We start from the raw sequence: 27488 nt of genomic DNA, 5'->3' as shown, positions 1-27488 counted from the left end.
GATAATTTACATAGGGTGGTCAAGGAAGCCTTCCCTCAGGAGATGGCATTGGAACAGAGATCTGAATGAAACCAGGGAAGAAACGAAGTGACTGTGTCAATCGTTAGGTGTATGAGTGCTTATTTTGGCTTGTTAGCTGCACCCTTTCTGTTCTTAGTCACACTTCTTTATATGGGTAGTGAACTATTTATATATCTATGACTTAGGATGCCAAACAGATTTAACAGTCCAGAAAGGAAGTGCCTGGGCTTCCCATGTCCTCTAAATATCCTTCAAATTTTACACATTTCCCATTACTTAGTACTTCTTGAATTGTCAGTTTTGTAAATGAACTTAGTATTAGAAGTCCTTCAAAGAGATACAGGCATTTTGGAAGACCCTATCAGAGGAAAGCAGCTTTGGTATAGAAGAAAGAATCTTGGAGTCAAGAGAATTGGGTTTGAATTCCAACTCACCCATTGGCTGTGTGGACTTGCCTGTGTCCCCGACTTTACTGAGTCTGTTTCTTTATCTGTAAGATGGGGGTGATAATGTTTAATTCACATATTTGTTATAAAGGTCAAATGAATTAATTGATGTGAAAAATATGTGGTATGTTATAAGAATCAATAGTTGACTCTGAAAGCTTGGAATATCCTTAAAGATAATGGGCGGGGGTTGGTTCTCTGCATAGAAGAATTCTTAAGCATATTACACTATACAAAAAGTAGAAATAATAAATTTATGTTAATATAATATTACATCATGGTAATTATAGTTAACATTGAGTGCTTACTATAGTCTAAGAACTATTCTAAGTTACATGGAGTAACTCATTTCTCACACTAACCATACAAGCTAAGTACTGTTATTGTGCCTATCTAACTCATGACAAAATGAAACACAAAGAGACTAAATAATCTGCATGTGGTTACAGTAAAGGGGAGAATTGGGATTATGAACCAAGAAAATTTGACATTGGAGCTCATGCTCTCAAATACTAAACTATATAATTGTAATTTAAAGGATTATTTATCCTGTTTGAAGCCATCATTTTAGGTCTTTCCTAAAGTAACATCACTGTAGAAAGTGACAATAACAATTAAAAAAATAGAGTATAAAGTATAACCAAGTTTAAAAAGAGAGTGAAAAAGGTTTTAAAAAAGTTAATGTTAACTAGAGGTTGGTTTAGATTATATCTAAAGTTAATACCCAAAATTAAAATATTAAGGATCATTTACTTTATTATGCGATTTCATATCTTCAGTCTCAAAACCTATTCATTTTAAGAAAAAACGATTGCTTAGTACTAATCCAAGTCTAAGAAAGGCAACTAATTTAAACAGAATGTCTAAAATTCCAAGGCCTGTTTCTTTTTTAAATCCTAGACAGTGTAGCAGTAATATTTTTGAGGGATTGATCATAGCAGATGTGATCAGTTTGAACCATAGTTGAACAATGCCCAGCAAAACAATGACTTTGATTATCTAGAAAACCTAAATAAATTCCAATGACAAAATACATGATAAAAATGATGTGCTGTTTTTATTATGATGTGTTCTATTAAATTATTTAAAGTCTCTTTACCATGAGTTAGATCTATAAAGACTAGTAATATACCAGCTTCAGGATTATATTATGTAGAGAAAAGATCATGACTATTTACAGATGCTAAATGATAACCAATCATTCCAGGCATTTATTTATTTATTTATTTTCCAGGATTTTAAATAATAGTTACCATGATACTATGCTGGGCCATTAATTATGTATTAACTAGGGCTTCCCTGGTGGTGCAGTGGTTAAGAATCCGCCTGCCAATGCAGGGGACACGGGTTCAAGCACTGGTCCAGGAAGATCCCACATGCCGCAGAGCAACTAAGCCCCTGTGCCACAACTACTGAGCCTGCGCTCTAGAGCCTGCTCGCCACAACTAGAAAGTCCACGCACAGCAACAAAGACCTAACACAGCCAAAAATATAAATAAATAAATAAATTTAAAAAAAAATTATGTATTAACTAGATAACTCCAACAAGTAGAATAGTGTTTCAATACCATATCCCATTTCAAATATCTTTTTTATTACTCTTTAAGAACAAGCACAAATATGGTAGTAATGTAACAAATGTACTTTTTTGTGGATTAATAGATTAATAAACAATAAGATATTTCAGATTGGCAAAAGCAAAACAACCATATACACACATAGATAAAAACCTAATCACCAAGTCTTTGACATGGTAGAGTCTAATGGTAATATTAGGAAAAGACACATGAATGTGTCATAAAACACATGCAACAAAGCTCATACAAAATGGAGAGAAATTAAGCTCCAAAGAAGAGGAGTATATATATATACTTCTACTATATATGTATAGTAGAAGTACTAGGATGATTGACAAAAGTGAGGTGTGTTTTGATCAAGAGAAAAGTTAAAAAAATGGAAGCTATTATTAAAAGGAAGTTTTAAGAACATCACTGGTTTTCAGTTCCACTGAAATCTCTTTAAATTTTAAATCTCTTTTGTTCTATTATCTAGCAGCACTGGGAAAATAATACATCTATACTAGCTCTTCAAAGAAGATAACAGGATACTACTTTTAAACAACAGAAAGTATCACTGAGATCGACTGTAATTACTTTGGATAGGTTAACTAAGAGTAGATAGTCTGTAAATAGAAATCCATTTATCCATTTATTTTGTTTTCAGAATTCTTTCTACTTTAAACCTACTAGAGCTGAGTTGACTGGTCAAAAGCTTTTATTAATCGTGTCTGGCATCCAGGTGAACCAAAGCATATGATCAGGCAATGGTTTTGAGTTCTTATTACAGCCTCAATTATGTGTTAGCCAACTCAAGCGACCATTATGTAGTCAGTAATAGGTATGACACAGCTCTGGACATCAGCAACACTGTAAGCAGGCAGGCACAGGCAACCTGCTTATACTGATTTTTCTGGTGTTAACATTCTTAAGAAGCATGGAAAATAGTAATCATATGTCTTCCTCATTAAAACCTTACAGTAGCGCTCTACTAGATTTCTTTACCTCTGTTTTTTGTATTAATAACTGTGCAGAATAACACTGTCTTGAGAAATGACAGCACAGCATCTTACAGGGAAACGAAATATAGGATGCCACTGTAGGGATAAATTTCTAATTACCAGTGATTATTGTGAATATAACACTATTTTCCTGAACATTAAAGTCTCCATGGAGGGTAGCTACAGTTAAAAAAAAAAAATTGTTTTGAAACTTTAAAATTGCATTGGTGTACATGATAATGTAACAAAGTACACAAAAGAAAAATTTTAAACATTGTTTAAAAAAAAACATTAGGGGAAGCCGCTGATCCTTAGGAAGGCACGAGTTTGACTATTATGAAGCATTTAGGGAGTCCGATTCATTTTCAAAGCTAGTTACAATCATTAGCATAGCACACCCTTGTGAGGTTAAGTGTATTATCATCTGTGCTTCATAAATGAAAAAGCTAGGGCACTGAATGATTAAGTCACTCGCCTAAGGAGAATGAGTCAACGTCAAGAGTCATAGTTGACCCGGCCTAACGACTCCTGACGGTCAATCCAGGGCTTAGTCAGCGGGGGCCGGAGTGGCTTCCCTGGCTGGCACCGGACTTGGGCTATTTCCGACCACGTTAAAGCAGAACAGTGGAAGCGAGAGGACCCAACTTGCAAATGATTTTTATTTCCACGCAAGCCTTAGCCCTGAGGTCTTAATCTCAGGAGTTGGAACAGGAAACGCTGTCGGGTGCACTCCCCCTCCCCCAACCTGTGGCAAGTGGGTACTGTGGGCGGCTCCGCCACCCCCTTTGGCAGTGATGGCCATGAGTGAGCACCAGCGTTAGCGGAGCCGGGGTACCGGGGAGGGTTGACTGCTTAAACAACGATTCTCCACCGCCGCCTCTTTATGAAACTAAGAGAAAACGGTGTGCAGTCAAAAGAAATTAAATAAACACACAGGCAACTTGTCCTAGGACCTCAACTAAGCAAATGAAGCCTTATTGTGCGTGCTGAGCCTTCGGTTCCTAACCTTTCGGGGAAGATGGGAGGACAGGGCGACAAAGGGTACAGTAGGCATGCCTGGCAGTAAGTGCGACAGCAGCTATCCAGGCGGAAGAGCAGAGGACTGAAAACCACCCTCCAGCACGCGTGTGTCCTCCGCGCCGAGAACCGCGCACCGTACCCACCGACCACGTGCCCAGTCCTTTTTTTTTTTAAACTTCTTTGCCTAAAAGAAAAAAAAACGAAAACGAAAACGAGAGAGAGAGAGAGAGAGAGAGAGAGAGAGAGAGAGAGAGAGAGAGAGAGAGAGAGAGAGAGAGAGAGAGAGAGAGAGAGAGAGAGAGAGAGAGAGAGAGAGAGAGAGAGAGAGAGAGAGAGAGAGAGAGAGAGAGAGAGAGAGAGAAATAGAGAGAGAAATAGAAAGAGAAGGAGAGAGACTCCACTTCCCAGAGGCCTCTTGTGAAACACGCTGCCGCAGTCTTGCGCAGGCGCCGCCAGGGCCAAACGGACACGTCCCTCACGTGAACAGTAGCCGGCCAATCCGGTTTGAATCTCATTTTTTTCCTCTCACCCCCCCCTTCAGGAGCGGTTGTGCGATCAGATCGATCTAAGATGGCGACTGTGGAACCGGTGAGTATTGCTTTTGGCCCCCACCCCCACCGGCCCGCACGCTCCGTCTCCCTTCGGACTCGGGGACCCCGCGGGACGGCGTTCCCGGGCGCGCACGCTACCCCTTGCCGCCCCCTCCCCCTCTCCGTGGGCCTGACCTCCCCGCGGACAACTGGGGGCGCCCCGGAGGTTGGCCGCGACGGCGTGTAGAGCCCACGTTCTGGTGGGGGCCCGAGAGCTCGCGGAGAGGTGTGGGGGAGGGGCGGGCGCCTCAGGCGGAGCCGTGAGGGGGTTCGAGGGTGGAGGGTGACCTGGGCCCTGGGCTAGGTGTGTGGGAATTGTGTCTTCGGGATAGGACGGCGCTGGGCCGTCTCCGAGCTGGCGCCCGGATCCGCAGGGAGGGTGGGCGGCGAGCCGGCCTGGAATGAGATGGAGGGAGCCCCGGGGCAGCCTTTCCGTGTCTCCCTCCCTCGCTCTAGCCCAGGGGCTCGGGTGCGGGCGCGCACCGGGACTCCTTAGACCGGTGGGCCGTGGAGCCGGTGGGCGCGCGTAGCCCTAGGGTGAGTTGGGCGGGAGTGGTGCCGCGGCGTGCGCGGAGGAGCTTCGACCTCGCCGAGGGGAGCCGAGAGCGGCCAGCGCATGTTACGCCCGCGCGTCCGAGAGTTGCCGGGGTGGGCGGCAGGGGAGGCGAGAAAGGTTTGGAGTGGGGAGGAGAACCCCGTGTCACGCGGTAAAGCTCTGCGAGTAGGATGAAGGGTGGTGGTGGTGGTTAGCAGGGGGATCACATTGTCCTCGCCCCTCCATGCTGGAGGCTGGGCTGTCATGGAGGAGGGAAGGGGGAGGAGCGAGGCCTACGGATAGCTGCTGCCGGTCTGGTTGCCGGCCGGACCTGCTGCATTTCACACGCGCCTGTCTCCCATTCATTCATCCTTTCCGCGCAGTGCGCACGCCTCAGAGAATGCGAGTGGGTGTAGATCCGTCTGTTCTTCCGAGTCTGTCTTTCTCGTCTGGAAGGTTCCTCAGGCACAGTTTATTGGAAATAGGAACTTAACTTTTAAAGTTAATTTTCCATTTGATTGTCTCTTTATCCGTTCTGCTGGTTTCCCTCCCAGTTTGGGCACCATCTTAAACTTCTTTCAAGCAAGCTGATCCCAGAGCACCAAGTTGATTGTTAACCGTACAAAGGAGGGAGTATCTTTGTCATAGTTTGGGTTTGCCGGCAGTGGCTCATTGAAACTTCTAGGCCTGTGTTGCCGTTTCAGGAATGTCACATTCTAAGTGATACTTTAGAGGCATAATACATTAACCAGAAAACCTTTGATACTCTGGAACCAGTTCTGGACCTTGGTTGCCAGATATTTTCATATATCTTTAATGGTAGTTTGTGATTTTGATAATGGCTTCCCAATTTGCTTTGACTTTTTAAAGACTTTTATAACTATTAAAAAACTAGTTATGAAAAGGTCTATAGAATACAAAAATGCTTATTTTTCATTACATTGACGTAAACTATCCTTACCTTGTTGCCAGAATTTAAGGCAGATTTTCTGCTTGGTTGCTTATTCTTTTATTGGTACCAGTGTTTATCTATATTCCTGGAAATTAGATTGACTACAGAACTTTCTTAAGTTGCTGATACAGTTAAATGATTTTTAGAACATTAATGTTAAATAGATAAAAGATAAATATGTAAAACTTTAACTTAAAACCTTTTAATGGGCTCTGATATTACTTCTGACTGGATCAACTCTCCTACCCACCGTACCAGCGTCAGTAAAAGCATTACAGCTGGTAATAAGGGCAAGGCTAAAACCTCTAAACAATAAAACAATAATGTAGTCTGTGAAGTTTCAGTAACATTTAGGGCCTTTGGGTTTTGCAGGCTATGCTGTTTTGTTTCAACAATAGGGAACAAAACTACAAAGTGTTGAAGGACTGTTTTGAGTCAGTAAATATTTATAGCTCCTGATACGTTTAGGACCTTGTACCAAGTGTTCTTTAGGATACAGAGTTATACAAAATGTGATTTTATACCTTGTTCAGTGTAAATTTTAGGAGCTTAATTTCCAGTGATCTGGTCAATGATGCAGTATAGCATTCCTTCTAGTGCTGACCCCAGGGAGATTTCAATACTGCATTTAAATTTGGGGAGTAGGGAACCTAAAAACTTAGTGTCTGAAAGTCAAAAGCCAGATTGAAACTATAATAACCAGAGGATGCATGTAAAATAATTTTAAGTGTTTATTTTTAGTGAAAAATGCAACTTTAAAGTACTTTTAATGCACCTTTGTCCACAGGTTAGTCATTTAGAATTCTTTTTGACAATTTTAAATAGTGGGATTTTTTTTTTTTAAGCAGCTGGTTAGTATTTGCTGCAATTGAGGTATCCCTGTAAAAGCCTACAAAAAGCATATTTGTTCATTGCTATTTCAGCTAGCTTGTGAGTTTCCTTATTACTTTTTTGCTGGGCATAATCAGAAGCACCTGGAGTCATGGGTTTATTTCTGCTTGTCCCACCTTTGTAGGCATTCAGGGAATTTTTATCTACGGAAATTAAGTAAAATATCAGTCATTTTCAGTTTGATATTGTGTGCTTCTCAAGTGTGCGTGTATGAGATCATTTAGGTTAAGAAGTGGCTTACATGGAATCTAAAAAAATGATACAAATGAACTTATTTACAAAACAGGAATAGATTCACAGACATAGGGGAAAGGGAGGAGGAAGGGATAAATTAGGAGTTTGGGATTAACAGATACACACTGTATAAAATAGATGAACAACAGGGACGTACTATAGAGCACAGGGAACTATATTAGGTATCTTGTAATAACCTATAATGGAAAAGAATATACATACATATATATATAAAAAACTGAATCACTTTGCTAATACACCTGAAACTAACACAGCATTGTAAATCAACTATACTTCCAAAAAACCCCACAACAAAACACACACAGACACATAAAAGAAGTGGCTTACAGATATTAAACTTGTTGACAAGCTTGATAGGTATATTAAAGGAAGCATTTTACCTCTTAACAGGCAATATGGCAAAGTTTTGAACATTGGGGTAAACAATACTCTCCTATTATTCTGTTGGTATTTGAATTGTGGTTAGGTCAAAATTAGACTTTGTGGGTAGATCAAAGTTAGATTTAATATTAGTTGGCGAAGGTGGCAGGCCATCTTGCCTCCAGTGGGTCGTGGTTTTTGGCAGCTTTTATCTTCATTCTGCATTCTTCATTATTGGGTATTTTTGACCTGTAGTTCTTTTAAAGGTAAGAGATTTTGTTTCTTTAGTTAAATTGAAGGTATATAATTTTACTTGTTTTTACATTGTATCTCTTGAATTTTTTAAACTGTACATTAGTTTCATAAATGGAATCAACTTGGATGGTCAGCTGATCTAATGTTTCCTTTTTTATCCTTTAGAAACATGTTTTGTATTGCAAAGAGTTTATTAAAAGTAAATAAGTCTTAAATACGTGTTGACAAATATGTTGTTATATAATGCCATGGTTTTTTGCTAACCAAAGACTATTGATTAACTAGCAGACCTTGCAAATTAATATGCATATTTTTGCTTTAAGAAAGAACCCAGTATATCAAAGTTCATTCATAAACCAAACAAATTTAGTTCTGGTGTTTATATTTTAGATTTTACTTGTTTTTTACTCTGAATTAAAATTATGCCTAATTATTTGACTTAACAGAAGTCCAGTTTAGAAATAGACGTAGTTTTATACACCAAAGTTGCAGAGAATAAAATGTTTAATGAATTATGTAACCTTAATCCAATTTGGACAGAAAATTCTATGCAAAAATTTTTTTTAAGTATTCTATTTAATTTATATAAGGTTAAGAATATAGGAGAAGTACCAGCAGTCCTGGATGTAACAAGGAGCCTATGAAGTAGTTGTTCTAGCAATGGTAATTTCTTCTTTTCCTTCTCTGCTACTATTAGAAATTTCCTTGCTCTTCTGGTACCTGTGAATTGCTCCATTTTTGTCATAGAGAATATTTTGAGAAGTGGAAACGAGTCTGAATTATAGTCTAATTTTAATATCTGTGTGACCTTGAAGACTGAAATTTCTAAGTCTAGCTGAAAAATGGGAATAAGATATAGTGGTTTTGATTTTCAAATGCACTATTCAGGGATGAAAATTTGTCAGTTGTGAAGAACTAGATAGGGGACTTCCCTGGTGGCGCAGTGGTTAAGAATCCACCTGCCAATGCAGGGGACATGGGTTAGAGCCCTGGTCCGGGAAGATCCCACATGCCGCGGAGCAACTAAGCCCGTGCGCCACAACTACTGAGCCTGCACTCTAGAGCCTGCGAGCCACTACTACTGAAGCCCACGTACCACAACTACTGAAGGCCGTGCGCCTAGAGACGTGCTCTGCAACAAGAGAAGCCTCCTCAGTGAGAAGCCAGTGCACCGCAATGAAGAGTAGCCCCGCTCACAGCAGTGAAGACCCAACACAGCCAAAAATAAATAAATAAATAAATTTATTTTTTAAAAAAAGAACTAGATAAAGTTAATATTCCATAGGTGTGCTGCATGTAGGTGTATCCATGCAAAGTTGTACTCACCTTTTCCTCTCTTTGCTAGGAGATTTATATAGCCAACTTTATCATTTCTTTGCCATTATTAAGAAATACAAAGCTTATGACCCATAACCCACAGATACTCTTCCCACTCCTTACTGTAAAAATCACTAGTGTTTCTTTAAAAGTCCCTATACGTGTCTAGAGAAAAAAGAAAGGATGGCTTTTGTCTCTTAAGTACTAAGTAGTCCCTTCTAGAACCTGAGAATGTGGTCAGAAAAGTAAGATCGTCTTTCCCAGTTGGAACTTTTGATACATCTTCCATAGAAACAATAGGAAGCTGTAGTTTTGGCTCACTGTGTTCAACAAGTTTCTATGGAATTATGACAGATCTACCCAGCATTGAATTTCCAGGGCTATAGATTTAGAGTTCTAAGCAACTGAATAAAAATGATCTTTTAAACACAGCCTGTAACAGTGATTTTTAATGTAGGTGATTTTTATAACTTAATAATGGCTAACACAAAGCACTTACTGTGTATCAGGCACCTTACTAAGTGCTTTACATATATTCATTTAATTTTTAACAGCAAACTGATGAGGTAGGTATTATTCTTATTTCACAGATGAGGAAACCAAGGCACAGAGAGATTAAGTAAGTTTGTGTGACTAACTTGCCCAAGATCACAGAGCTAATAAGTGGTGGGGTGGAGTTCAAACTAAAGCAGCCAAGTTCCAGAGTGTGTGTTCTTAACCATGACACTGTCTTTCCCATAGGCATGTAATGTGTGTTCCTTGTGTGACTTGGAAAGATTAATTTGATAAACTTAATAGATATTTTGCTACAGTTCTAAAAGAAATTATGTGGACATTTGTTTTTAGTTTCTGTTGTACTACAGTGTTTGCTAACTGATATCCAAAGTGTAGAATCTTAAGAAAATGTCACCTTGGTGTCTAAATTTGAGGACTAAATAAGTAGTTATACTGGTCATACTTCAGTAACTGGTCCAGAACTTTGTGCTTTGATTTCTAAAGAAAGTGAATGGTCACTCTTCTTCTCCCTCTTCTCATTTGATTTCTAGACCTGTCAATTCATATGATTTGCCAGTTAAAATATTTTGCTAGTGAAAACAGTGTAGTGAAATTGAAAAAAAATTTGCAGACGTGGAATTTACTCTCATCTACCTTTATACTTTTAGTAATTTTGGTGAAAGGTCTGGCAAAGAGTTAAGCAGTTGTTTTGAAAAAGTTTCAGTTGTAGTATGTTGCTAGTCTTAAAAGCTAAATTATTTGGGGAAGGTAGAAGTAATAAGACCATAAGATTTCTCTGAAACTCATGTCTTTGCAGTAATCTTTACTTTTGTTTATTTTTATAAATTTACTTATTTTTGGCTGCGTTGGGTCTTTGTTGCTGTGCGCAGTTTTTCTCTAGTTGCAGCGAGCGGGGCTACTCTTCGTTGTGGTGGGCAGGCTTCTCATTGCGGTGGCTTCTCCTGTTGCAGAGCACGGGCTCTAGGTGTGCAGGCTCAGTAGTTGTGGCTCGCGGGCTCTAGAGTGCAGGCCCAGTAGTTGTGGCGCATAAGCTAAGTTGCTCCGCGTGTGGGATCTTCCAGGACCAGGGCTTGAACCTGTGTCCCCTGCATTGGCAGGCGGATTCTTAACCACTGCACCACCAGGGAAGCCGTGCAGTAACCTTTAAAACTAAAATGTCTTTAGTTATATATTTTAAATGTGTTCATACAAAATGCTATAGAGAAATTAGAAATTACAGAAACCTTTCTGTGCTCTGCTTATTACAGTGACAGTAAGTTTTAGTATTTATGTGAACTGATACTAGTATTGCTATAAAAAATTCTTTCGGGGTTTTACATGGGTCATCTTAGGGCAACAGCTTATGTAACCACAGAGTCTGATAACTTAAAGTATTAACTAAGGTCAGTATTTTAATAGATAAAATATCTTGTAGTTTTTTTAAAATCTTAATATTGTGGGATAAGTACTTTTTACAGGTGAGAAATTCATATTTCAATTGATTTTTTTTTTAATTTTAAAACTTTTTAAAATTTAAAATTAAATAAAAGTTTCTACCAAGGTCACATAGTTCCTAAGTGAGAGAGGGAGAACTCCAACCCAGGTCCTATCTTCAAGCTTTATTACTGTACTTAAAAAAAAACAACTAAAATTCAACCAAAACTAAAATGTCCAACTCTTTGCCTTCAGCAAAACTCTTACCTTATGGATAAAATTGATGCGTAGGTCATCGTTATACACAAATAAACATAAAATCATATCTGAAAGGATGTATCAGATGGTTTATGGGTGGTGGCATGATGGGATTAGGAGCAATACATTTTATTTTTTCTTTTGAACTTGTGTGACGTATTTTAAAATAATATTTAGTAAAATCTCTTGGGTTTTGGTTTATAGATAATGGTATTTTAGCTTTTTTAAATAGCTTTTTTCTTGAAGATGAGTAATAAATGCTCATGGTTCAAAATTCAAATGGATCCTTTTAGCAAACAGCTGGAGCCTGTGACCTCATTTTCAGAATAATGTTTTTAAATTAAATAAAATACATAGGATTACAAAGGAAACTAATTATGTTGAAGTACAGTAAGGATTAAGTGAGTTAACATGAAACATTAAGGGTGCTGCCTGGCACAGGCAAAGTCCTGTCTCATTGGTGTGAAAAACCTATCTCCTATCTATTTTCTCCAGCTACCTAGTTCTCCTCTCCAAAGCATCCAATGTTAACCAGTTTTTTTGAGGATTCTTCTTAAAAAAGGCTGTCCAAGAGAACTTTCTGTGATGATGGAAGTGTTCTATATTTATGCTGACCAATACGGTAGCCACTAGCGGCACTATTGAGCACTTGAAATAAGACTGATCCAACCCAGGAGATGAATTTTAAACTTGAATTAATTGTAATTTTTAATTAATTGAAATTTAATTCCATATGTAACTAGTGGATACCAAATTGGACAGTGTGGCTCTAGAATCTAGACATATCCTGGTGTATACAAACACATGTTGTATTATAACTTTGTTAGGTACAACTGAATATGACAAAGACCAGTTTGGTTGGGCAAGTTATTTTTTAATTTTATTCTAGAAAACGTCTCTCTGTATTTTATTTTTTAATTTTTTTCTCTCTATATTTTAAACTTTCAAAGATAATTATTTGGTCTTGTATGGACAATTGAAATTGTCCTAAAATTACAATTGTCCTATGACCTTGTTTGCTGTTTAAGAAAATGTGTGTGAATAGCCCATTGTATATACATTGTCCACAACTCAAATTTTGTACAAAAGAGTATACAATGAAGTCTTCTCAAGCTGATCCCATCCAGGTGGATCACTTCTAGGGGCAACCACCATGGTCAGTTCATATCTTTCTGTAGAGATTTGTATTCAGTTGCCCCCCCCCCCCATCCACGGATTTCCATCTGAGGATTCAACCAACTGTGGATCAAATTTTGGAGAGCTGTCTGTACTATCCCATTTTATATAAGGGACTTGAACATCTATAGATTTTGGTATCCGAGAGGATCCTAGAACCAGTCCCCCACAGATGTCGAGGGACAACTATATATACAAGCAAATATGATGTGCAGTTGACTCTTGAACAACATGGGTTTGAACTGCGTGGCTCCACTTATACATACACGGATTTTTTTCACTTAATACGTACTAAAGTACTACGTGATCTGCGGTTGTTTGAATCTGCAAATGTGGGACCTTGGATGAGGAGGGCTGGCTGTAAAGTTATGTGTGGATTTAAGACTGTGTAGAGGGTCAGTGCTCCTAACCCCTACGTTGTTCAAGGGTCAACTGTATATTCTTTCAAAAAAATATGGGCTTCCCTGGTGGCGCAGTGGTTGAGAATCTGCCTGCCAATGCAGGGGACACGGGTTCCAGCCCTGGTCTGGGAAGATCCCACATGCCGCGGAGCAACTAGGCCCGTGAGCCACAACTACTGAGCCTGCGCGTCTGGAGCCTGTGCTCCACAACAAGAGAGGCCGCAATAGTGAGAGACCCGCGCACCACAATGAGGAGTGGCCCCCGCTTGCCACAACTAGAGAAAGCCCTCGCACAGAAACAAAGACCCAACACAGCCAAAAATAAATAAATTAATTAAAAAAATAATAATTAAAAATGTGCAGTGAAAAAAAAAGCAAAAAACAAAAAAACTGCTGATCCCAACCCCACTTCACACCAATTAAAACAGAAAAAAAATAAAAAATAAAAAAAATAAATGGTAGCCAATTCTATACACTATTCTGGCACATTGTGTTTTTCACTTAATATATTTTTTAGAGCATTACATATAAACACAAAGCTTTCACTTTTTTTCTGATGGTATGTATTACATGGTTTGGTCTTAAAACATTTTTATTTCTATACTGATGAACATTTGCTAGGGTTCAATTAAGGCATGTAAGTATATTGGAGTTTATAATATTACTGTATAGATTGTAAAAGGGAGTGTGATTGTTAATTTAGGGATGAATTATAGTACCGTTTGTGTTTATTGATGTGGCTATGTGATCCATACCAGATGAGCCAAGGACTAGGTGATAAATTGAACAATTAGAAAGATTGGTAACTACTATTATTATTTGAGAAAGGCAATAGAAAATTCACAGGTGTGGAAGATTGTTAGTTATGCCTCCTAAAGAATCATACCTCCCTGTATCCATACCTTTGAGTAGTCTACAGTCCCCCCGCCCCCACTGGGCTTAGCCATGTAACTTGCTTTGGAATTGCTTTGGAACCATTTGCTATTTCAGTGCTGTGATGAATAACCCTTTACCTGTGTCATTCTACACATGGGGTAGTATATCTGTAAGATCAATGTTTTGGCAACAAATTGAAAATTAAAAAACTCTACTGGTCAAATAAAACACTTCTGTGACTGTCGTCCATCAGGCTACAATTGTTTTTTTTTTTTTAGAGATCCCCTCCTTTCTAATAGCGAGATGCTTATATGTAGAAAATGTGAAATACATTTGTACATAAGTTTTAGAGTAATAAACTGAAGACCCATGTACCCATCACATAAGACAACATCAGTACCTCAATTTTTTTTCTTAATTTTTTAAATTTTTATTTATTTTTGGATGTGTTGGGTCTTTGTTGCTGCGCGCGGGCTTTCTCTAGTTGCGGGGAGCAGGGGCTACTCTTTGTTGCGGTGCGTGAGCTTCTCATTGCGGTGGCTTCTCTTGTTGCGGAGCACGGGCTCTAGAGCGCAGGCTCAGTAGTTGTGGCGACGGGCTTAGTTGCTCCGCGGCATGTGGGATCTTCCCGGACCAGGGCTCGAACCCGTATCCCCTGCATTGGCAGGCAGATTCTTAACCACTGCATCACCAGGGAAGCCCCAGTACCTCAGTCTTATACTCTGTGATCATATTTTCATTTCTTTGCCTCCTTCCCTACTCACTATCCTGACTTTCATGTTAGTCGTTCCCTTGAATTTTTTTTTTTTTACAGTATGATTATCTTTAGAGTTTAATCTCCAGTGTGTATATCTTTCAGCTAAGTATTTTAGTTTTGAAAAACTAAAAACTTAGACGATGTGTAGGGAAAGCACAGTATTGCTACTGTTACAGGTAGGTTCTTAAGATAAGCTGAACACCATTTCTGGGTTATAGTTTGGCTTCAGCTTCCTGGAATTTCTACTGGAGCCCATCTTGGGAAAACGAGTGGACAAGATCATGAACATGTTCTGGGAAACACAGGACTCTACGGTTATCTGCTGGGGCTGTGGTATGGGCCAGGCAGAGCCTTCAGTTAGGAGAGTGGTCTCTTGGAGTGAGCTGCTCTATATCTTGTTTAAGAATAGGTTAATTCTGGTGTGAAATTCTGAGCTGTTCCAGGGAGCAGGGCACAAAAGAGGAAAAAGGAGCTTTGTTAACTTTTTTTTTTTTTTTTTTTTTTTTTTTAATTTATGGCTGTGTTGGGTCTTCGTTTCTGTGCGAGGGCTTTCTCTAGTTGCGGCAAGTGGGGGCCACTCTTCATCGCGGTGTGCGGGCCTCTCACTATCGTGGCCTCTCTTGGTGCGGAGCACAGGCTCCAGACGCGCAGGCTCAGCAATTGTGGCTCACGGGCCTAGTCGCTCCGCGGCATGTGGGATCCTCCCAGACCAGGGCTCGAACCCGTGTCCCCTGCATTGGCAGGCAGATTCTCAACCACTGCGCCACCAGGGAAGCCCTGTTAACATATTTTTAAGCTGAGTTACGTGTACATAAATGTTCAGGCCAGGGACTTCCCTGGTAGTGCCGTAGTCAAGAATCCGCCTGCCAGTGCAGGGGACACAGGTTTGAGCCCTGGTCCGGGAAGATCCCACATGCTGCGGAGCAACTAAGCCTGTGCGCCACAACTACTGAGCCTGTGCTCTAGAGACCCGCGAGCTACAGCTACTGAGGCCCGTGCGCCTAGAGCCCATGCTCCGCAACAAGAGAAGCCACTGCAGTGAGAAGCCCGCGCACCACCACGAAGACTCAATGCAGCCATAGATAGATAAATAAATTTTAAAAATAATAAATTTACAATTAAAAAAATACCAAAAAAAAAAAAAAGTCCAGGCCAGACACATGGCAGTCGTTTTTTAATAAAAGGTAGAATAGTAAGCCTCTTGGTCATAACAGACAGCACATGAATGTAGCCTGAATCACATTGCTTCAATCTAGACCGTTGGCTCTCTATATCTGGTGCACACCTATCTTTTTTGGATCTCTTTTGACTGTGTTCCTTATTTGCTCTCATATGACTTCTGTGTTGCACCCCTCTGTTTGCTGTATCTCTTGTTTTCCTTTTATTTGGTTACTTGTTTCACTTTGGTGGATCACATCTTCCAGAACTTTTTTGAGAAAAGGTACATGAGGGTTATTGAAGATTTTTGAGACCATGCCTATTGGACAATATCATATCTGTAGTTTGGCTGCGTGTAGAATTCTTTTCTTCAGAATTTTGAAGTTCCATGGTCATCTTCTCTTGTAACTGTTGATAACTGAGGAATTATTCCGATGACTCTTATTTTTTTAACGTGACCATTTCCCTTCTACTCACCAGAAACTTATAGAGTCTTTCCTTGTCCCCATTTCACAATGACATGCTTTAGTATGAGTATTGTCATCCATTGTGCTGGGTACTTATTGGACTTTAATATAGCAACTCCTATCCGTCACTTCTGAGAGACTTATTGGTGATTTTCCTCTCCCCTGTTTCTCTTTGAAACAGTTATTCAGATATTGGATCTACTGCAGTGGTTCGTTAGTGTCTGCGAGCTCTGATACACTCTCACTCATTTAAATTTTGCTCTCATTTTCTCTTTTTGTTTGGTTTTCTGGGAAATTTATTTTCCAGCCTTTTCTGTCTCATAATTTTAATTTCCAGATGTTCTCTCTGGTCTTCTGAATCTTCATTTTTATAGCTTCCTGTAATTGTGTGCATGCAAAATCTTAACTTATCCTTTTGAGGATATATATAGGTACATATTTTTAAAGGCATTTTCTATTCCCTGCCTGTCTGTTTCCTCCAAATTGCTTATTTTCTTTTTATTTTTGAACTCATGGCAGCAATCCTAGGGACTTGGAGTAGGGGGAGGGGATGGAGGGATCTAGTTATTTCCCAAACATCTTTCACTGGATTCTTTTTAATTTACTCCCTTCCTTCACTCCCAGTCCTAAAGGTGCTGCCAGGAGACTTTAAGGTGTATATTGATTACTTAGCCCTTTCCATCTACATGCCAGTTCTTCTTTTTTTGCTGCTCTTCCCATGGTTGTGGGTTTTTGTTTTTTTGTTTTTTTTGGTAAATTACTATAGTTTTAGTGGGGTTTTGAGAGGGAAAAGAATTAGAACCATTTATTTATTGAAACATTTGAGTGTCTATCATGTGCCACGCACTCTTGAGTGCTTAACCCACCTCCCTCTTAACCTAAGAGTTACTGGATTACTGAATAGAAAAGAAATAAAGAACTAATACTTATTACCACACTTAAAAAGTAACTTTTTGTTGCATTCTAGTGTTTTTCTTTAGGCAAAAAATGCCAGGAATAATAAACCTAGCAAGTTCTTTGCAGCATTCATATACCCAAATGCCAGAGCCTTCAAGTGCCCAGGAATTATAAACCCTAACAGTTAGTTTGCAGGATTCATAAATAAAAGCAGTACAACTCTGAGAATTACAGTGGAGGACTTTAATAAGTGAAGAATCACTTAATCACATAATTTGATTTTGAAAGAGTTAATGTTGGAAAGATGTTAATTTTTCCGAATTTTATGTGTAAATTCAGTATAAACTGAGTCAAAATGCCAAAATCTTTGCCAGTGGGGTGGGAAGCTATGCTTTATTTTTATTGTTTTGAATTTTTAAATTTAATTTATTTTTTTATGCAGCAGGTTCTTATTGGGAAGCTACACTTTATGCTGGGGTTCTCAAGCTGGCCTTAGGGCTGCTTTTGTGTGGCCTGCTAGTAGCTAAGATTTTTTTTTTTTTTTAATTTATTTTGGTTGCATTGGGTCGTGGGCTATGTCTAGTTGCGGCAGGTGGGGGCTATTCTTCGTTGCGGTGCGCGGACTTCTCATTGCAGTGGCTTCTCTTGTTTCAGAGCACAGGCTCTAGGCGCGTGGGCTTCAGTCATTGTGGCACGCGGGTTCAGTAGTTGTGGCTCGCGGGATCTAGAGTGCAGGCTCAGTAGTTGTGGCGCATGGGCTTAGTTGCTCCATGGCATGTGGGATCTTCCCGGACCAGAGATCGAACCAGTGTCCCCTACATTGGCAGGTGGATTCTTAACCGCTGCACCACCAGGGAAGTCCCAAGAATGGTTTTTATTTCAAAAAGTAAAACAAAACAATAAGTGATAGAAGTTTACCAGCCTAAAATATTTACTCTCTGGCCCTTTAGAGAAAAAGTTTGCAAGTTTATTTGAAAGAATAAACAAATGAGAATTGGCAGTAAATTTTTGAAAAGGAGGAGAAAAGGGGAATAGAGAATTTGCCCTACATGGAGAAAAAAACATTATTCAACAAAGGTAACTTATAAAAATGTGATATTGGTGCAAGTGGGGACTGACATCTTTGGAACAGACTGAACAGTCCAGGAGTAGAGTCTCTGTGTATTTGGGCTTCAGTATAATTTTGTTACAATAAATTTGGAGCATTTAGCTCTGTATGAAGAAAAAATCATCTGCAATCCCAACAACGTGTTCTCTGGTTAATATTTTGGTTTACTTGTTTGTGGATTCTTTTTTCTCACCATGTCTCTCTTTGCGCCTATTTCTTTTCCTTTGACTTTTTAAGAGCAATTTTAGGTTCACTACAAAATGGAAAGGAGGGTACAAAGGGTTCTGATATACCTCCTGCCCCAACATCCACAGTCTCCCCCACAATCAACATTCCACACCAGAGGGGTACATTTGTTACACTGGATGAACCTACATTGACATGTCATTATCACCCGAAGTCTGTACATTACATCACAACTCACTCTTGGTGTTGTATATTCTGTAGGTTTGGACACATGTAAAATAACGGTTAGCATTATAGTTTCATACAGAGTAGTTTCACTGCCTAAAAATCTTCTGTCTGTTCATCCCTCTTCCTCCCTAACCCCCAGCAAGCACTAATCTTTTTGCTGTCCCTGTAGTTTTGTCTTTTCCAGAAATACAGTTCTTATCGTATAGTTATACAATATATAGCCTCTTTTTTTTAATATTTTATTTTTTATAAATTTATTTATTTTATTTTTCTATATTTTTTTTGGCTGTGTTGGGTCTTCGTTGCTGCCTGCGGGCTTTCTCTAGTTGTGGCGAGCGGGGGCTACTCCTCGTTGTGGTGCGCGGGCCTCTCATTGCGGTGGCTTCTCTTGTTGCGGAGCACGGGCTCTAGGCACACGGGCTTCAGTAGTTGTGGCACGTGGGCTCAGTAGTTGTGGTGCACAGGCTTAGTTGCTCCGTGGCATGTGGGGTCTTCCCAGAACAGGGCTCAAACCTGTGTCCCCTGCATTAGCAGGTGGATTCTTAACCACTGTGCCACCAGGGAAGCCCAGTAGATAGCCTCTTAAGCCTCCTTTCATTTAGTAATATGCATTTAAGATTCCTCTATGTCTTTTCACAGCTTGTTAGCTTATTTCTTAGTGCAGAATAATATTCCATTGTCTGGATGTACCACGTTTATTTGGGACTGGTTAAATTAAAAATAAAGTGCCCTCCCCCACAAAAGTAAAGTTCTCATTATTTATTCAGTCCTGAAATCTTTTTTCCACCTTTATGTTAACATTTTAAAATGATTTTCCAAACATCACTTCTAGTGCCTATATTATAAACACCATGATTTATCTGTTGCCTTTTCATCATATCTTTTAATATATATATTGCCTCTAGTTTTGCTTCCTGATATAAAATATATAAAGCTTTTATTGTCCTGACAGTTCCTTTGAAGAAATCTCTTAAAAGTATAGCTGGGTTAAAGAATATAGATGTTTTTATATTTGGAAGTTTGGATGGTTCATTAACTTAAGTGAAAGGATATAGTCATACTCTATAAACCTGGGAACATTTGAAACAGTGACTGTAGTACCTGGTTTTCTAATATTTAAAGAAATACAGGTTGATTTCTTTTGAAAGATGGCTTAAATACTTGGAGAATAAAAGGATAAATCTAATTTTCTTATTAAACCATAGTTTACATTGAAATTTTAACTTTTAACATTACAGAACTTTAAAAAAACTAACGCATGGAATTTAAAAAGAATTCAACTGCTTATTTAACTAACATGTTAAAATTGACTTTTTAAAAATATTTATTTTTTTAATTGGTTGCACCAGGTCTTAGTTGTGGCAAGTGGGCTCCTTAGTTGTGGCATGCAAACTCTTAGTTGTGGCATGCATGTGGGATCTAGTTCCCTGACCAGGGATCGAACCTGGGGCCCCTGCATTGGGAGCGCAGAGTCTTAACCACTGTGCCACCAGGGAAGTCCCTAAAATTGATTTTTTATAACTAATATTTAATCAGTATCATTAAATTTTAGTTATGCTTTTTAAAGTTTTGAAAGGAATAAACTTTAAAAGAAGCAGCAAATTCTTTAAAATGTTTGCTTTTCAAATTTAATTATAAATCTTTAAAGAATGAATGAAATAGAAATCATCATGTTACGGGAACCAGTATAGTTTTGTGCAATGTAAATGCTTGTCCTAACATCATTTTAATGTTATTTTGAAGCACTAATTTTTACTTTTGTATAATATTCAACTTATGTAAATTTCTCCTTAGTTATTTAAAAAATGTGAATCTTCTGGTAGCCTTTGGTTTAAGTAGTATTGACGTTTAAATTTTATTGTTAACCTCATCATTCTTGATCATACATGTTTGTTATTTCTTATGTCTTTGTCACACTTTCTGAATTTGTAGTCTTGTCCTAAGCTACATAAGATGTGCAGAATAATTTGGTTGACAGATATTAGTGTTCCTTTAAGAATTAGTTGATTTTAAATGTAACAAGATGCCTACAAGTCTTTCTAGTTTTAAAATTACATTCTAGAAGATAAGAAATGCAAATGTGACCTATAGGAATTTTTTTATATTAGTAGAATGTGGTTAAGTGTAATTTGCTGACTATCCAGAAATACAAATTTTTAGCTGTAGCACAGCAAATTTAACTCTGTTCACTTGAAAGTCTAGGGCTAGTCATCAAGTTTAGTCAGGTAATTACATTATTACTTAAATAATAAATTGAACAGCTATTAAATTTTGTAGTAATTTTTAGACACAACACAATTTGTGCAGATGATCAAAGCTCTTCCCTCTGTACCTCAGCTTTCAGTATTATTGTTTAGGTGTCATATTATATTAGTAAAAAAGAATATTAAAAAGTACTGTTTTGAATCAGAATTGATATATGGGATCTCACAGTCCTTTACATGAAAAATAAATTCTCCATTTGAGCAGTGTTTTAAACTTAAAAGGTTTGTATTTTGCTAAATCTACATATGTTGTTTATCTACTTTGGCTTTTTAGTTTATGGCACAAAGGTCACCAATTTGATCCTTTATTACAGACAAGGAAGAAGACCTGCAAAATCCACAGCTGTACTTTTCCTGATGAGTGATGCTAGATTAGCTGGTATTCCTTTACTATAGGTATATATTTGAAAACTGACACCGAAAACAGTTGGTTTAATTATTTGTGGTAATTTTCACTGTTTACACCAGATTTTTTTTTCATTCCTTACAAGGCAGGTGGTGAGGCTTTATTTGTTTTTGTGTACTAGTTAATTAATTATACTAATTTACATATGGGAGGGTGCTGGGGGAAATGTCTCTTTACTAAAAAGAGACCTGGGAACTGAATGTGTGGATACTAAAAGGAAGAGTAAAGTATCCTGAAGTCTATTTACATATGTTGTATTAAAAAATAATCTTCTTAGAGTTAATTATTTGTATCCATAAAAGATAGCTTTTATATATGTTTACCTGTATTTCTGAGATATTTTGATCACATAGCCATTTAGTACACTGTCTTGCATAATATAAAATCGGTATAATCAGTCATTGGTATTTACTTGCTTTTTCCCCTAGTAGTGGGATTGTGTGTGGGTGTGTGTTTGTGTGTGTGTGTTTGAAGAGTGAAGTGTACCATTCATGCCTTTCTTCTAATTTATTGGCAGTGGCATGCGCTTGGAAGATAGTGAAAGTGCTGAGCCTGAGGCTGCGGTACAAAGCATAGTACATACTGTAGGGTTATGCTGCCTGGAAAGAGTACCTTGGTAACCATATATAATTTTTTATCCAATTTTGGGCACTTCTGAGAGTGAACAAGGGTTTTAGTAATAATAATTATGCTGAAACGACAAACAGGTAAAATTTGGACACATAGTATCCCTAGCTATGAATCTTGACAGTCCTGCAGTAAAATGTAGACTATAGATAGGACTTGTTAACTTCCCAGGGCTTAAATTTGAAGAGCGGAGAGAGTAGTAGTTTCACAGTATTGTGAAGATTGAATATACTGAATAACGTATATAAAAATATGCAGCCCATTGCTTGTTAGTAACTGCTTAGTAAATGTTACCTATCAAGTAAAAACTCATAGTTTGGTAGAAGTGTGAGGATTTGTGTTAACCACTTTAAAAATCATAAGACACTACCATCTTCTTCTGTTCTTAACTTTGCTCACCCTTCTGTTCATTATTTCATATCTTTATTTAATGCCTTCAGTTTACTGAAATGTTGGGTTAGTAACTGGTAGAGATAATTGTAGCTGCCTTGGCCGTAATAGCATTTACATTTTTATTAAAGCCACAAATGGTCTTTGCCATTCAGCTAAAAAATAGTGAAGCTAGGAAGGGGAAATATAAGGAAGTGCTACTGGAGATGGGTTACCAATAATATTGTTATCTGTTATTTGGTACTATGGTGTTTTGCCCCACCAAATCATATATCTGTGAATGGCAGAGTTGGGATTCCTACCTGGGTAACATGGCTCCGGAGTGTGTAATCTAAACCAGTGTCTCTTATACTCTGGTAGAAAACTAGTATGTTTTTCTTTTTTTTATAAATGAGGCCATTGTTAATCTGTATGATTTTTATTCTTTTTTTTAAAATTTTTATTTATTTATTTTATTTATGGCTGTGTTGGGTCTTCGTTTCTGTGCGAGGGCTTTCTCTAGCTGCGGCAAGTGGGGGCCACTCTTCATCATGGTGCACGGGCCCCTCACTATCGCAGCCTCTCTCGTTGCGGAGCACAGGCTCCAGACGCGCAGGCTCAGCAATTGTGGCTCACGGGCCTAGTCGCTCCGCGGCATGTGGGATCCTCCCAGACCAGGTCTCGAACCCTTGGCCACTGCATTGGCAGGCAGATTCTCAGCCATTGCGCCACCAGGGAAGCCCAAGGGTTTTTAAGGAGAATTTTGTGAAGTTGGTGCTACAAATATCACATAGTACTCCTGTACCGACCTATTTTTTGGTGATCCTAAGTCTCAGATACCTAACTAGTTAATAGCCTTACAAAGAATTTTAAGAGGAGATATAATTTCAAAATACTTTATTTTTAAACTCAATTTATATTAAAAGTACTTAGCAGGGCTTCCCTCGTGGCACAGTGGTTAAGAATCCTCCCATCAGTGCAGGGGACACTGGTTCGAGCCCTGGTCTGGGAAGATCCCACGTGCCGCCAAGCACCTAAGCCCGTGTGCCACAACTGCTGAGCCTGTGTTCTAGAGCCCGCGAGCCACAACTACTGAGCCTGTGTGCTACAACTACTGAAGCCCGCGCACCTAGAGCCCGTGCTCCGCAACAAGAGAAGCCACCGCAGTGAGAAGCCCACTCGCCGCAACGAAGAGTAGCCCCCGCTCGCTGCAACTAGAGAAAGCCTGCGTGCAGCAATGAAGACTCAATGCAGCCATAAATAAATAAATAAATAAGTACTTAGCAAATTAAGACAAATAATGAATAATTTGAGAATCTATTATAGTTAATTGAGGCCTATGCTTAACTGAGGATTGACCTGAAAGTTTTGTTTTTGTTTTTTTGCCACACCGAGCGACTTGCAGGACTTCAGCTCCCAGACCAGGGATTGAACCCAGGCCATAGCAGTAAATGTGCCAAGTCCTAACCACTAGACTGCCAGAGAATTCCCCTTTTTAGGGTTCTTTTAAAAATATATTTCATCATTCTTATTTGGCATATGTCCATAATTATAAGTCATTTTAGATCAAAGAATTTTATTTGTTTGGCTAAACCAGGTCTTAGTTGTGGCACACAGGATCTTCGATGTGGCGTGAGGGATCTTTCATTGTGGCATGCGGGATCTGGTTCCCTGACTAGGGATTGAACCCGGGCCCCCTGCATTGGGAGCACATAGTCTTAACCACTGGACCACCAGGGAAGTCCCTGATCAAAGAATTTAATATAGCACGGCCATCATTCTGGACATTACTTCTCATTGTATATACTACCATGGATTCAAAAGGTATAGGGGATTGGAATTTCCCCATAGAATAGACCACCCCTACAGAATTAACCTGAAAGTTTAAAATAACATCCTACATGGCTATTACTTTTGTTTTGCTTTATCTAAGTTGAAAATAAGAAAAAAAGCATCCTGATTATTTCAAAGATAAGAGATTTTAAACAAAAAAATAAAACAAGTTGAAAGAAATGACAGAAAATGATTTTATAATAAGGCGTGTCTCAGTAGTCTCAAACAAAAAAAATATTTTCCTTTGCAATAATTTGCAACATAATTGCAGACTCAAGAAGCTTACAGGGTGGCGGACTTCTCAGGTTGTGCAGTGGTTAAGAATCCAGTGGTTAAGAATCCGCCTGTCAATGCAGGGAACACGGGTTCAAGCCCTGGTCTGTGAAGATCCCACATGCCGCGGAGCAACTAGGTCCATGCACCACAACTACTGAGCCTGTGCTGTAGAGCCCACGAGCCACAACTGCTGAGCCCATGTGCCACAACTACTGAAGCCCATGTGCCTAGAGCCTGTGCTTTGCAACAAGAGAAGCCACTGCAGTGAGAAGCCTGCGCACCGCAATGAAGAGTAGCCCCCCGTTCGCAGCAACTAGAGAAAAGTCCGTGCGCAGCAACGAAGACCCAACACAGCCAAAAATAAAATATAAATAATTTTTTAAAAAAAGAAGTTTACAGGGTGGGGACTTCTCTGGCGGTCCAGTGGTTAAGACTTCGCCTCCCAGTGCAGGGGGTGCGGGTTCGATCCCTGGTCAGGGAGCTAAAATCCCACATGCCGCAGGGCAACTAAGCCCACATGCCACAGCTGGAGAGAAGCCCACACACTGCAACGAAAGATCCTGTGTGCTGCAACAAAGACTCAATGCAGCCAAAAAATAAATATTAAAAAATATGTGCATTAAAAAAGTTTCTATTGATTACGAATGGATTGTTGTGATAAGTATATGACCATAGCAAAATACGACCTGAGAAAATTTGTACTGAGAAAATATGCCCTTTTAATACATTATTTTTAATATTAATGTTTTCATAAGTAATTTTCATCATGAAAATGATTTCTGAATCTTACTAGATTTGGTCTGTGCCATGTGAAAGTATTTTTGTAGAGTATTTGAGTATTTTTTATTCTGTCATGGAAACAATTGGCTATTAATCACTTTTGCTTTATTAAGAGGATTTAAGAAGTTCAAATAAGTTAAAATTTGAACATTTACTAAACTGTAGATAATAATTTAAAAGGCTAAAAAAGATGGGAATTCCTGGCGGTCCAGTGGTTAGGACTCTGCACTTCCACTGCAGGGGGCACAGGTTCAATTCCTGGTTAGGGAACTAAGATCCCGCATGCCTCACGGTGTGGCCAAGAGAAAAAGAAAAAAATCTAAAAAAGAAACATCAATACAGCGCTTACATTAAAAAAAGGTTTCAAATACTGAAAAGATTGTTTATGGTTAATAAACATTTTTTTCAAAGTGTTTTAGAGCATTTGTCTTAATCTAGCATGTTTATATAATAAAAGCAAAGACTGAAAGAGTTTAAACTAGTATAATTATTCATACATCTACACAATCATTTAAAGATGAGTAGCTCTTTTTATTTCAGTTACAGGAAAACCCCAAAATTATGTATTATTAATATAAAGGCTAAAATTTCAGTTAATGTAGAATGTAAAATTCAAAGGAACGTTTTTTTAAGGAAGTGAACATATTTTTTTCTGAGTTATTACCTGCTTTTAGTTCTTATATATCTAGAGACTTTTGGTACCATCTAAGCTTTCCATCATTCTCCTAATGGTGAAAAGAGTAGAATAAGAGAAAAGAAAGGAAAGTACTAAAGGAGTTAGGAAGTGACATTTTGTACCCTATGAAACTTGTAATTACTCATAACCGTAATTGATTGTCTTTTACATGCTGCTGAGGTAAAAGGTGTAAACAAGTGCTGTGAAAGTATGGTTTGTAATGAGGATTGTGAACTTATGAGTATGTTTTACTTATCATTTGTCTTTTTTTTTTAGAGATGGTAGCTAATTCTTTTTAATTTTATTTATTTATTAATCTATTTTTTGGCTGCGTTGGGTCTTTGTTGCTGCACGCGGGCTTTCTCTAGTTGTGGTGAGCGGGGGCTACTCTTCGTTGCAGTGCACAGGCTTCTCGTTGCAGTGGCTTCTCTTGTTGTGGAGGCTCTAGGTGTGCACGCCTCTGTAGTTGCAGCACATGGGCTCAGTAGTTGTGGCTTGCGGGCTCTAGAGCGCAGGCTCAGCAGTTGTGGCGCATGGGCTTAGTTGCTTAGCGGCATGTGGGATCTTCCCGGACCAGGGCTCGAACCTGTGTCCCCTGTATTGGCAGGCAGATTCTTAACCACTGTGCCACCAGGGAAGCCCTTTCTTTTAATTTAGGTAAATAAGAGAATTTGCAGTATTTCTTAACTTTGGGAGGAAGAGTATCTTTTTTCTTTTTTGAGCACCCCATGAGGCATGTGGGATCCCAGTTCCCCGACCAGGGATCAAACCTGTGTCCTCTGCAGTGGAAGCTTGGAGTCCCAACCACTGAACCGCCAGGGACGTCCCAGGAAGAGTATCTTTTATTCACACATCCAACCTCACAAATCCATATATACCCAGTCCTTTGGGAGGACCATCGTTATTATTTTAAACTCCACTAGGCATCATTATTATTATTCCTTTAAACTATTAGTAGTCTTTTATATATTTACCCACGCATTTGCCTTTTCCAGTGCTTTTCATTCTTTTTTGCACTTCCATTCTCTCATCTGGGAACTTTTCCCTCTAGCCTGAAACTTTCTTTTGGTGTTCCTCTTACTTTGGACCTCGGGTGTGAGAGTGTGTTTGTTTATGAGTTTGTGTGAGTCTGACTTTACTTCTCTATTTCTGAAGGATATTTTTCCTAGGCACTGAATTCTTTTTTCTTTTTTAAAATATATATTTTTTTGGCCATGCCAGGTCTTAGTTGTGGCACATGGGATCTTTGTTGTGGCGAGTGGGATCCTTAGTTGCAGCATTCGAACTCCTTTTTTTTTTTTTAAGAGAAACAAAATGAACAGTTTCATTTACGACACTATTTACAGTCCTTTCAGCCTCTCAATATTCTAGGATAGTATATAATGATTTACATAATTTCTCTCTGTAACATCATAATTTGCGTCAAAAATCTTGCTTCCAGAAGAAAATTCTTATTACTTAACATGAATCCCTATAATATTTATTGTAAAAATGCCAATTCTACTATTAATAATAGAGTAATAAAGTCAGTAATATGTCTATGTAATAATATGCAGTGAGTAACATTTTATCTTGTCATCAACTTAATAAAGTCCAAACATTCCCAAAGCAACCAGG

At 38.8% G+C, this 27488-nt stretch overlaps 1 protein-coding gene across 4 annotated transcripts in view; it reads left to right on the top strand.

Annotated features, from left to right (window-relative positions):
* EIF4E (eukaryotic translation initiation factor 4E) overlaps nt 1-27488 on the top strand; it is a 122120-nt gene that overhangs the window by 69555 nt on the left and 25077 nt on the right. The window contains exons 1-2 of one of the 4 annotated variants that reach the window (XM_059922464.1): nt 3664-3778; nt 4586-4632. In XM_059922464.1, coding sequence (XP_059778447.1) covers nt 4615-4632 — 18 coding nt within the window. In that variant the 5' untranslated portion in view covers nt 3664-3778; nt 4586-4614. Of the gene's footprint in view, nt 1-3663; nt 3779-4061; nt 4087-4585; nt 4633-8525; nt 8546-27488 lie in introns of those variants that run through there. The other 3 variants (XM_059922463.1, XM_059922462.1, XM_059922465.1) reach the window with 3 other exon arrangements.

The sequence above is a fragment of the Balaenoptera ricei genome, chromosome 5 (assembly GCF_028023285.1).
Source record: "Balaenoptera ricei isolate mBalRic1 chromosome 5, mBalRic1.hap2, whole genome shotgun sequence".
Lineage (NCBI taxonomy): Eukaryota > Metazoa > Chordata > Mammalia > Artiodactyla > Balaenopteridae > Balaenoptera > Balaenoptera ricei.
This window is presented reverse-complemented; position numbering and strand designations above follow the sequence as displayed.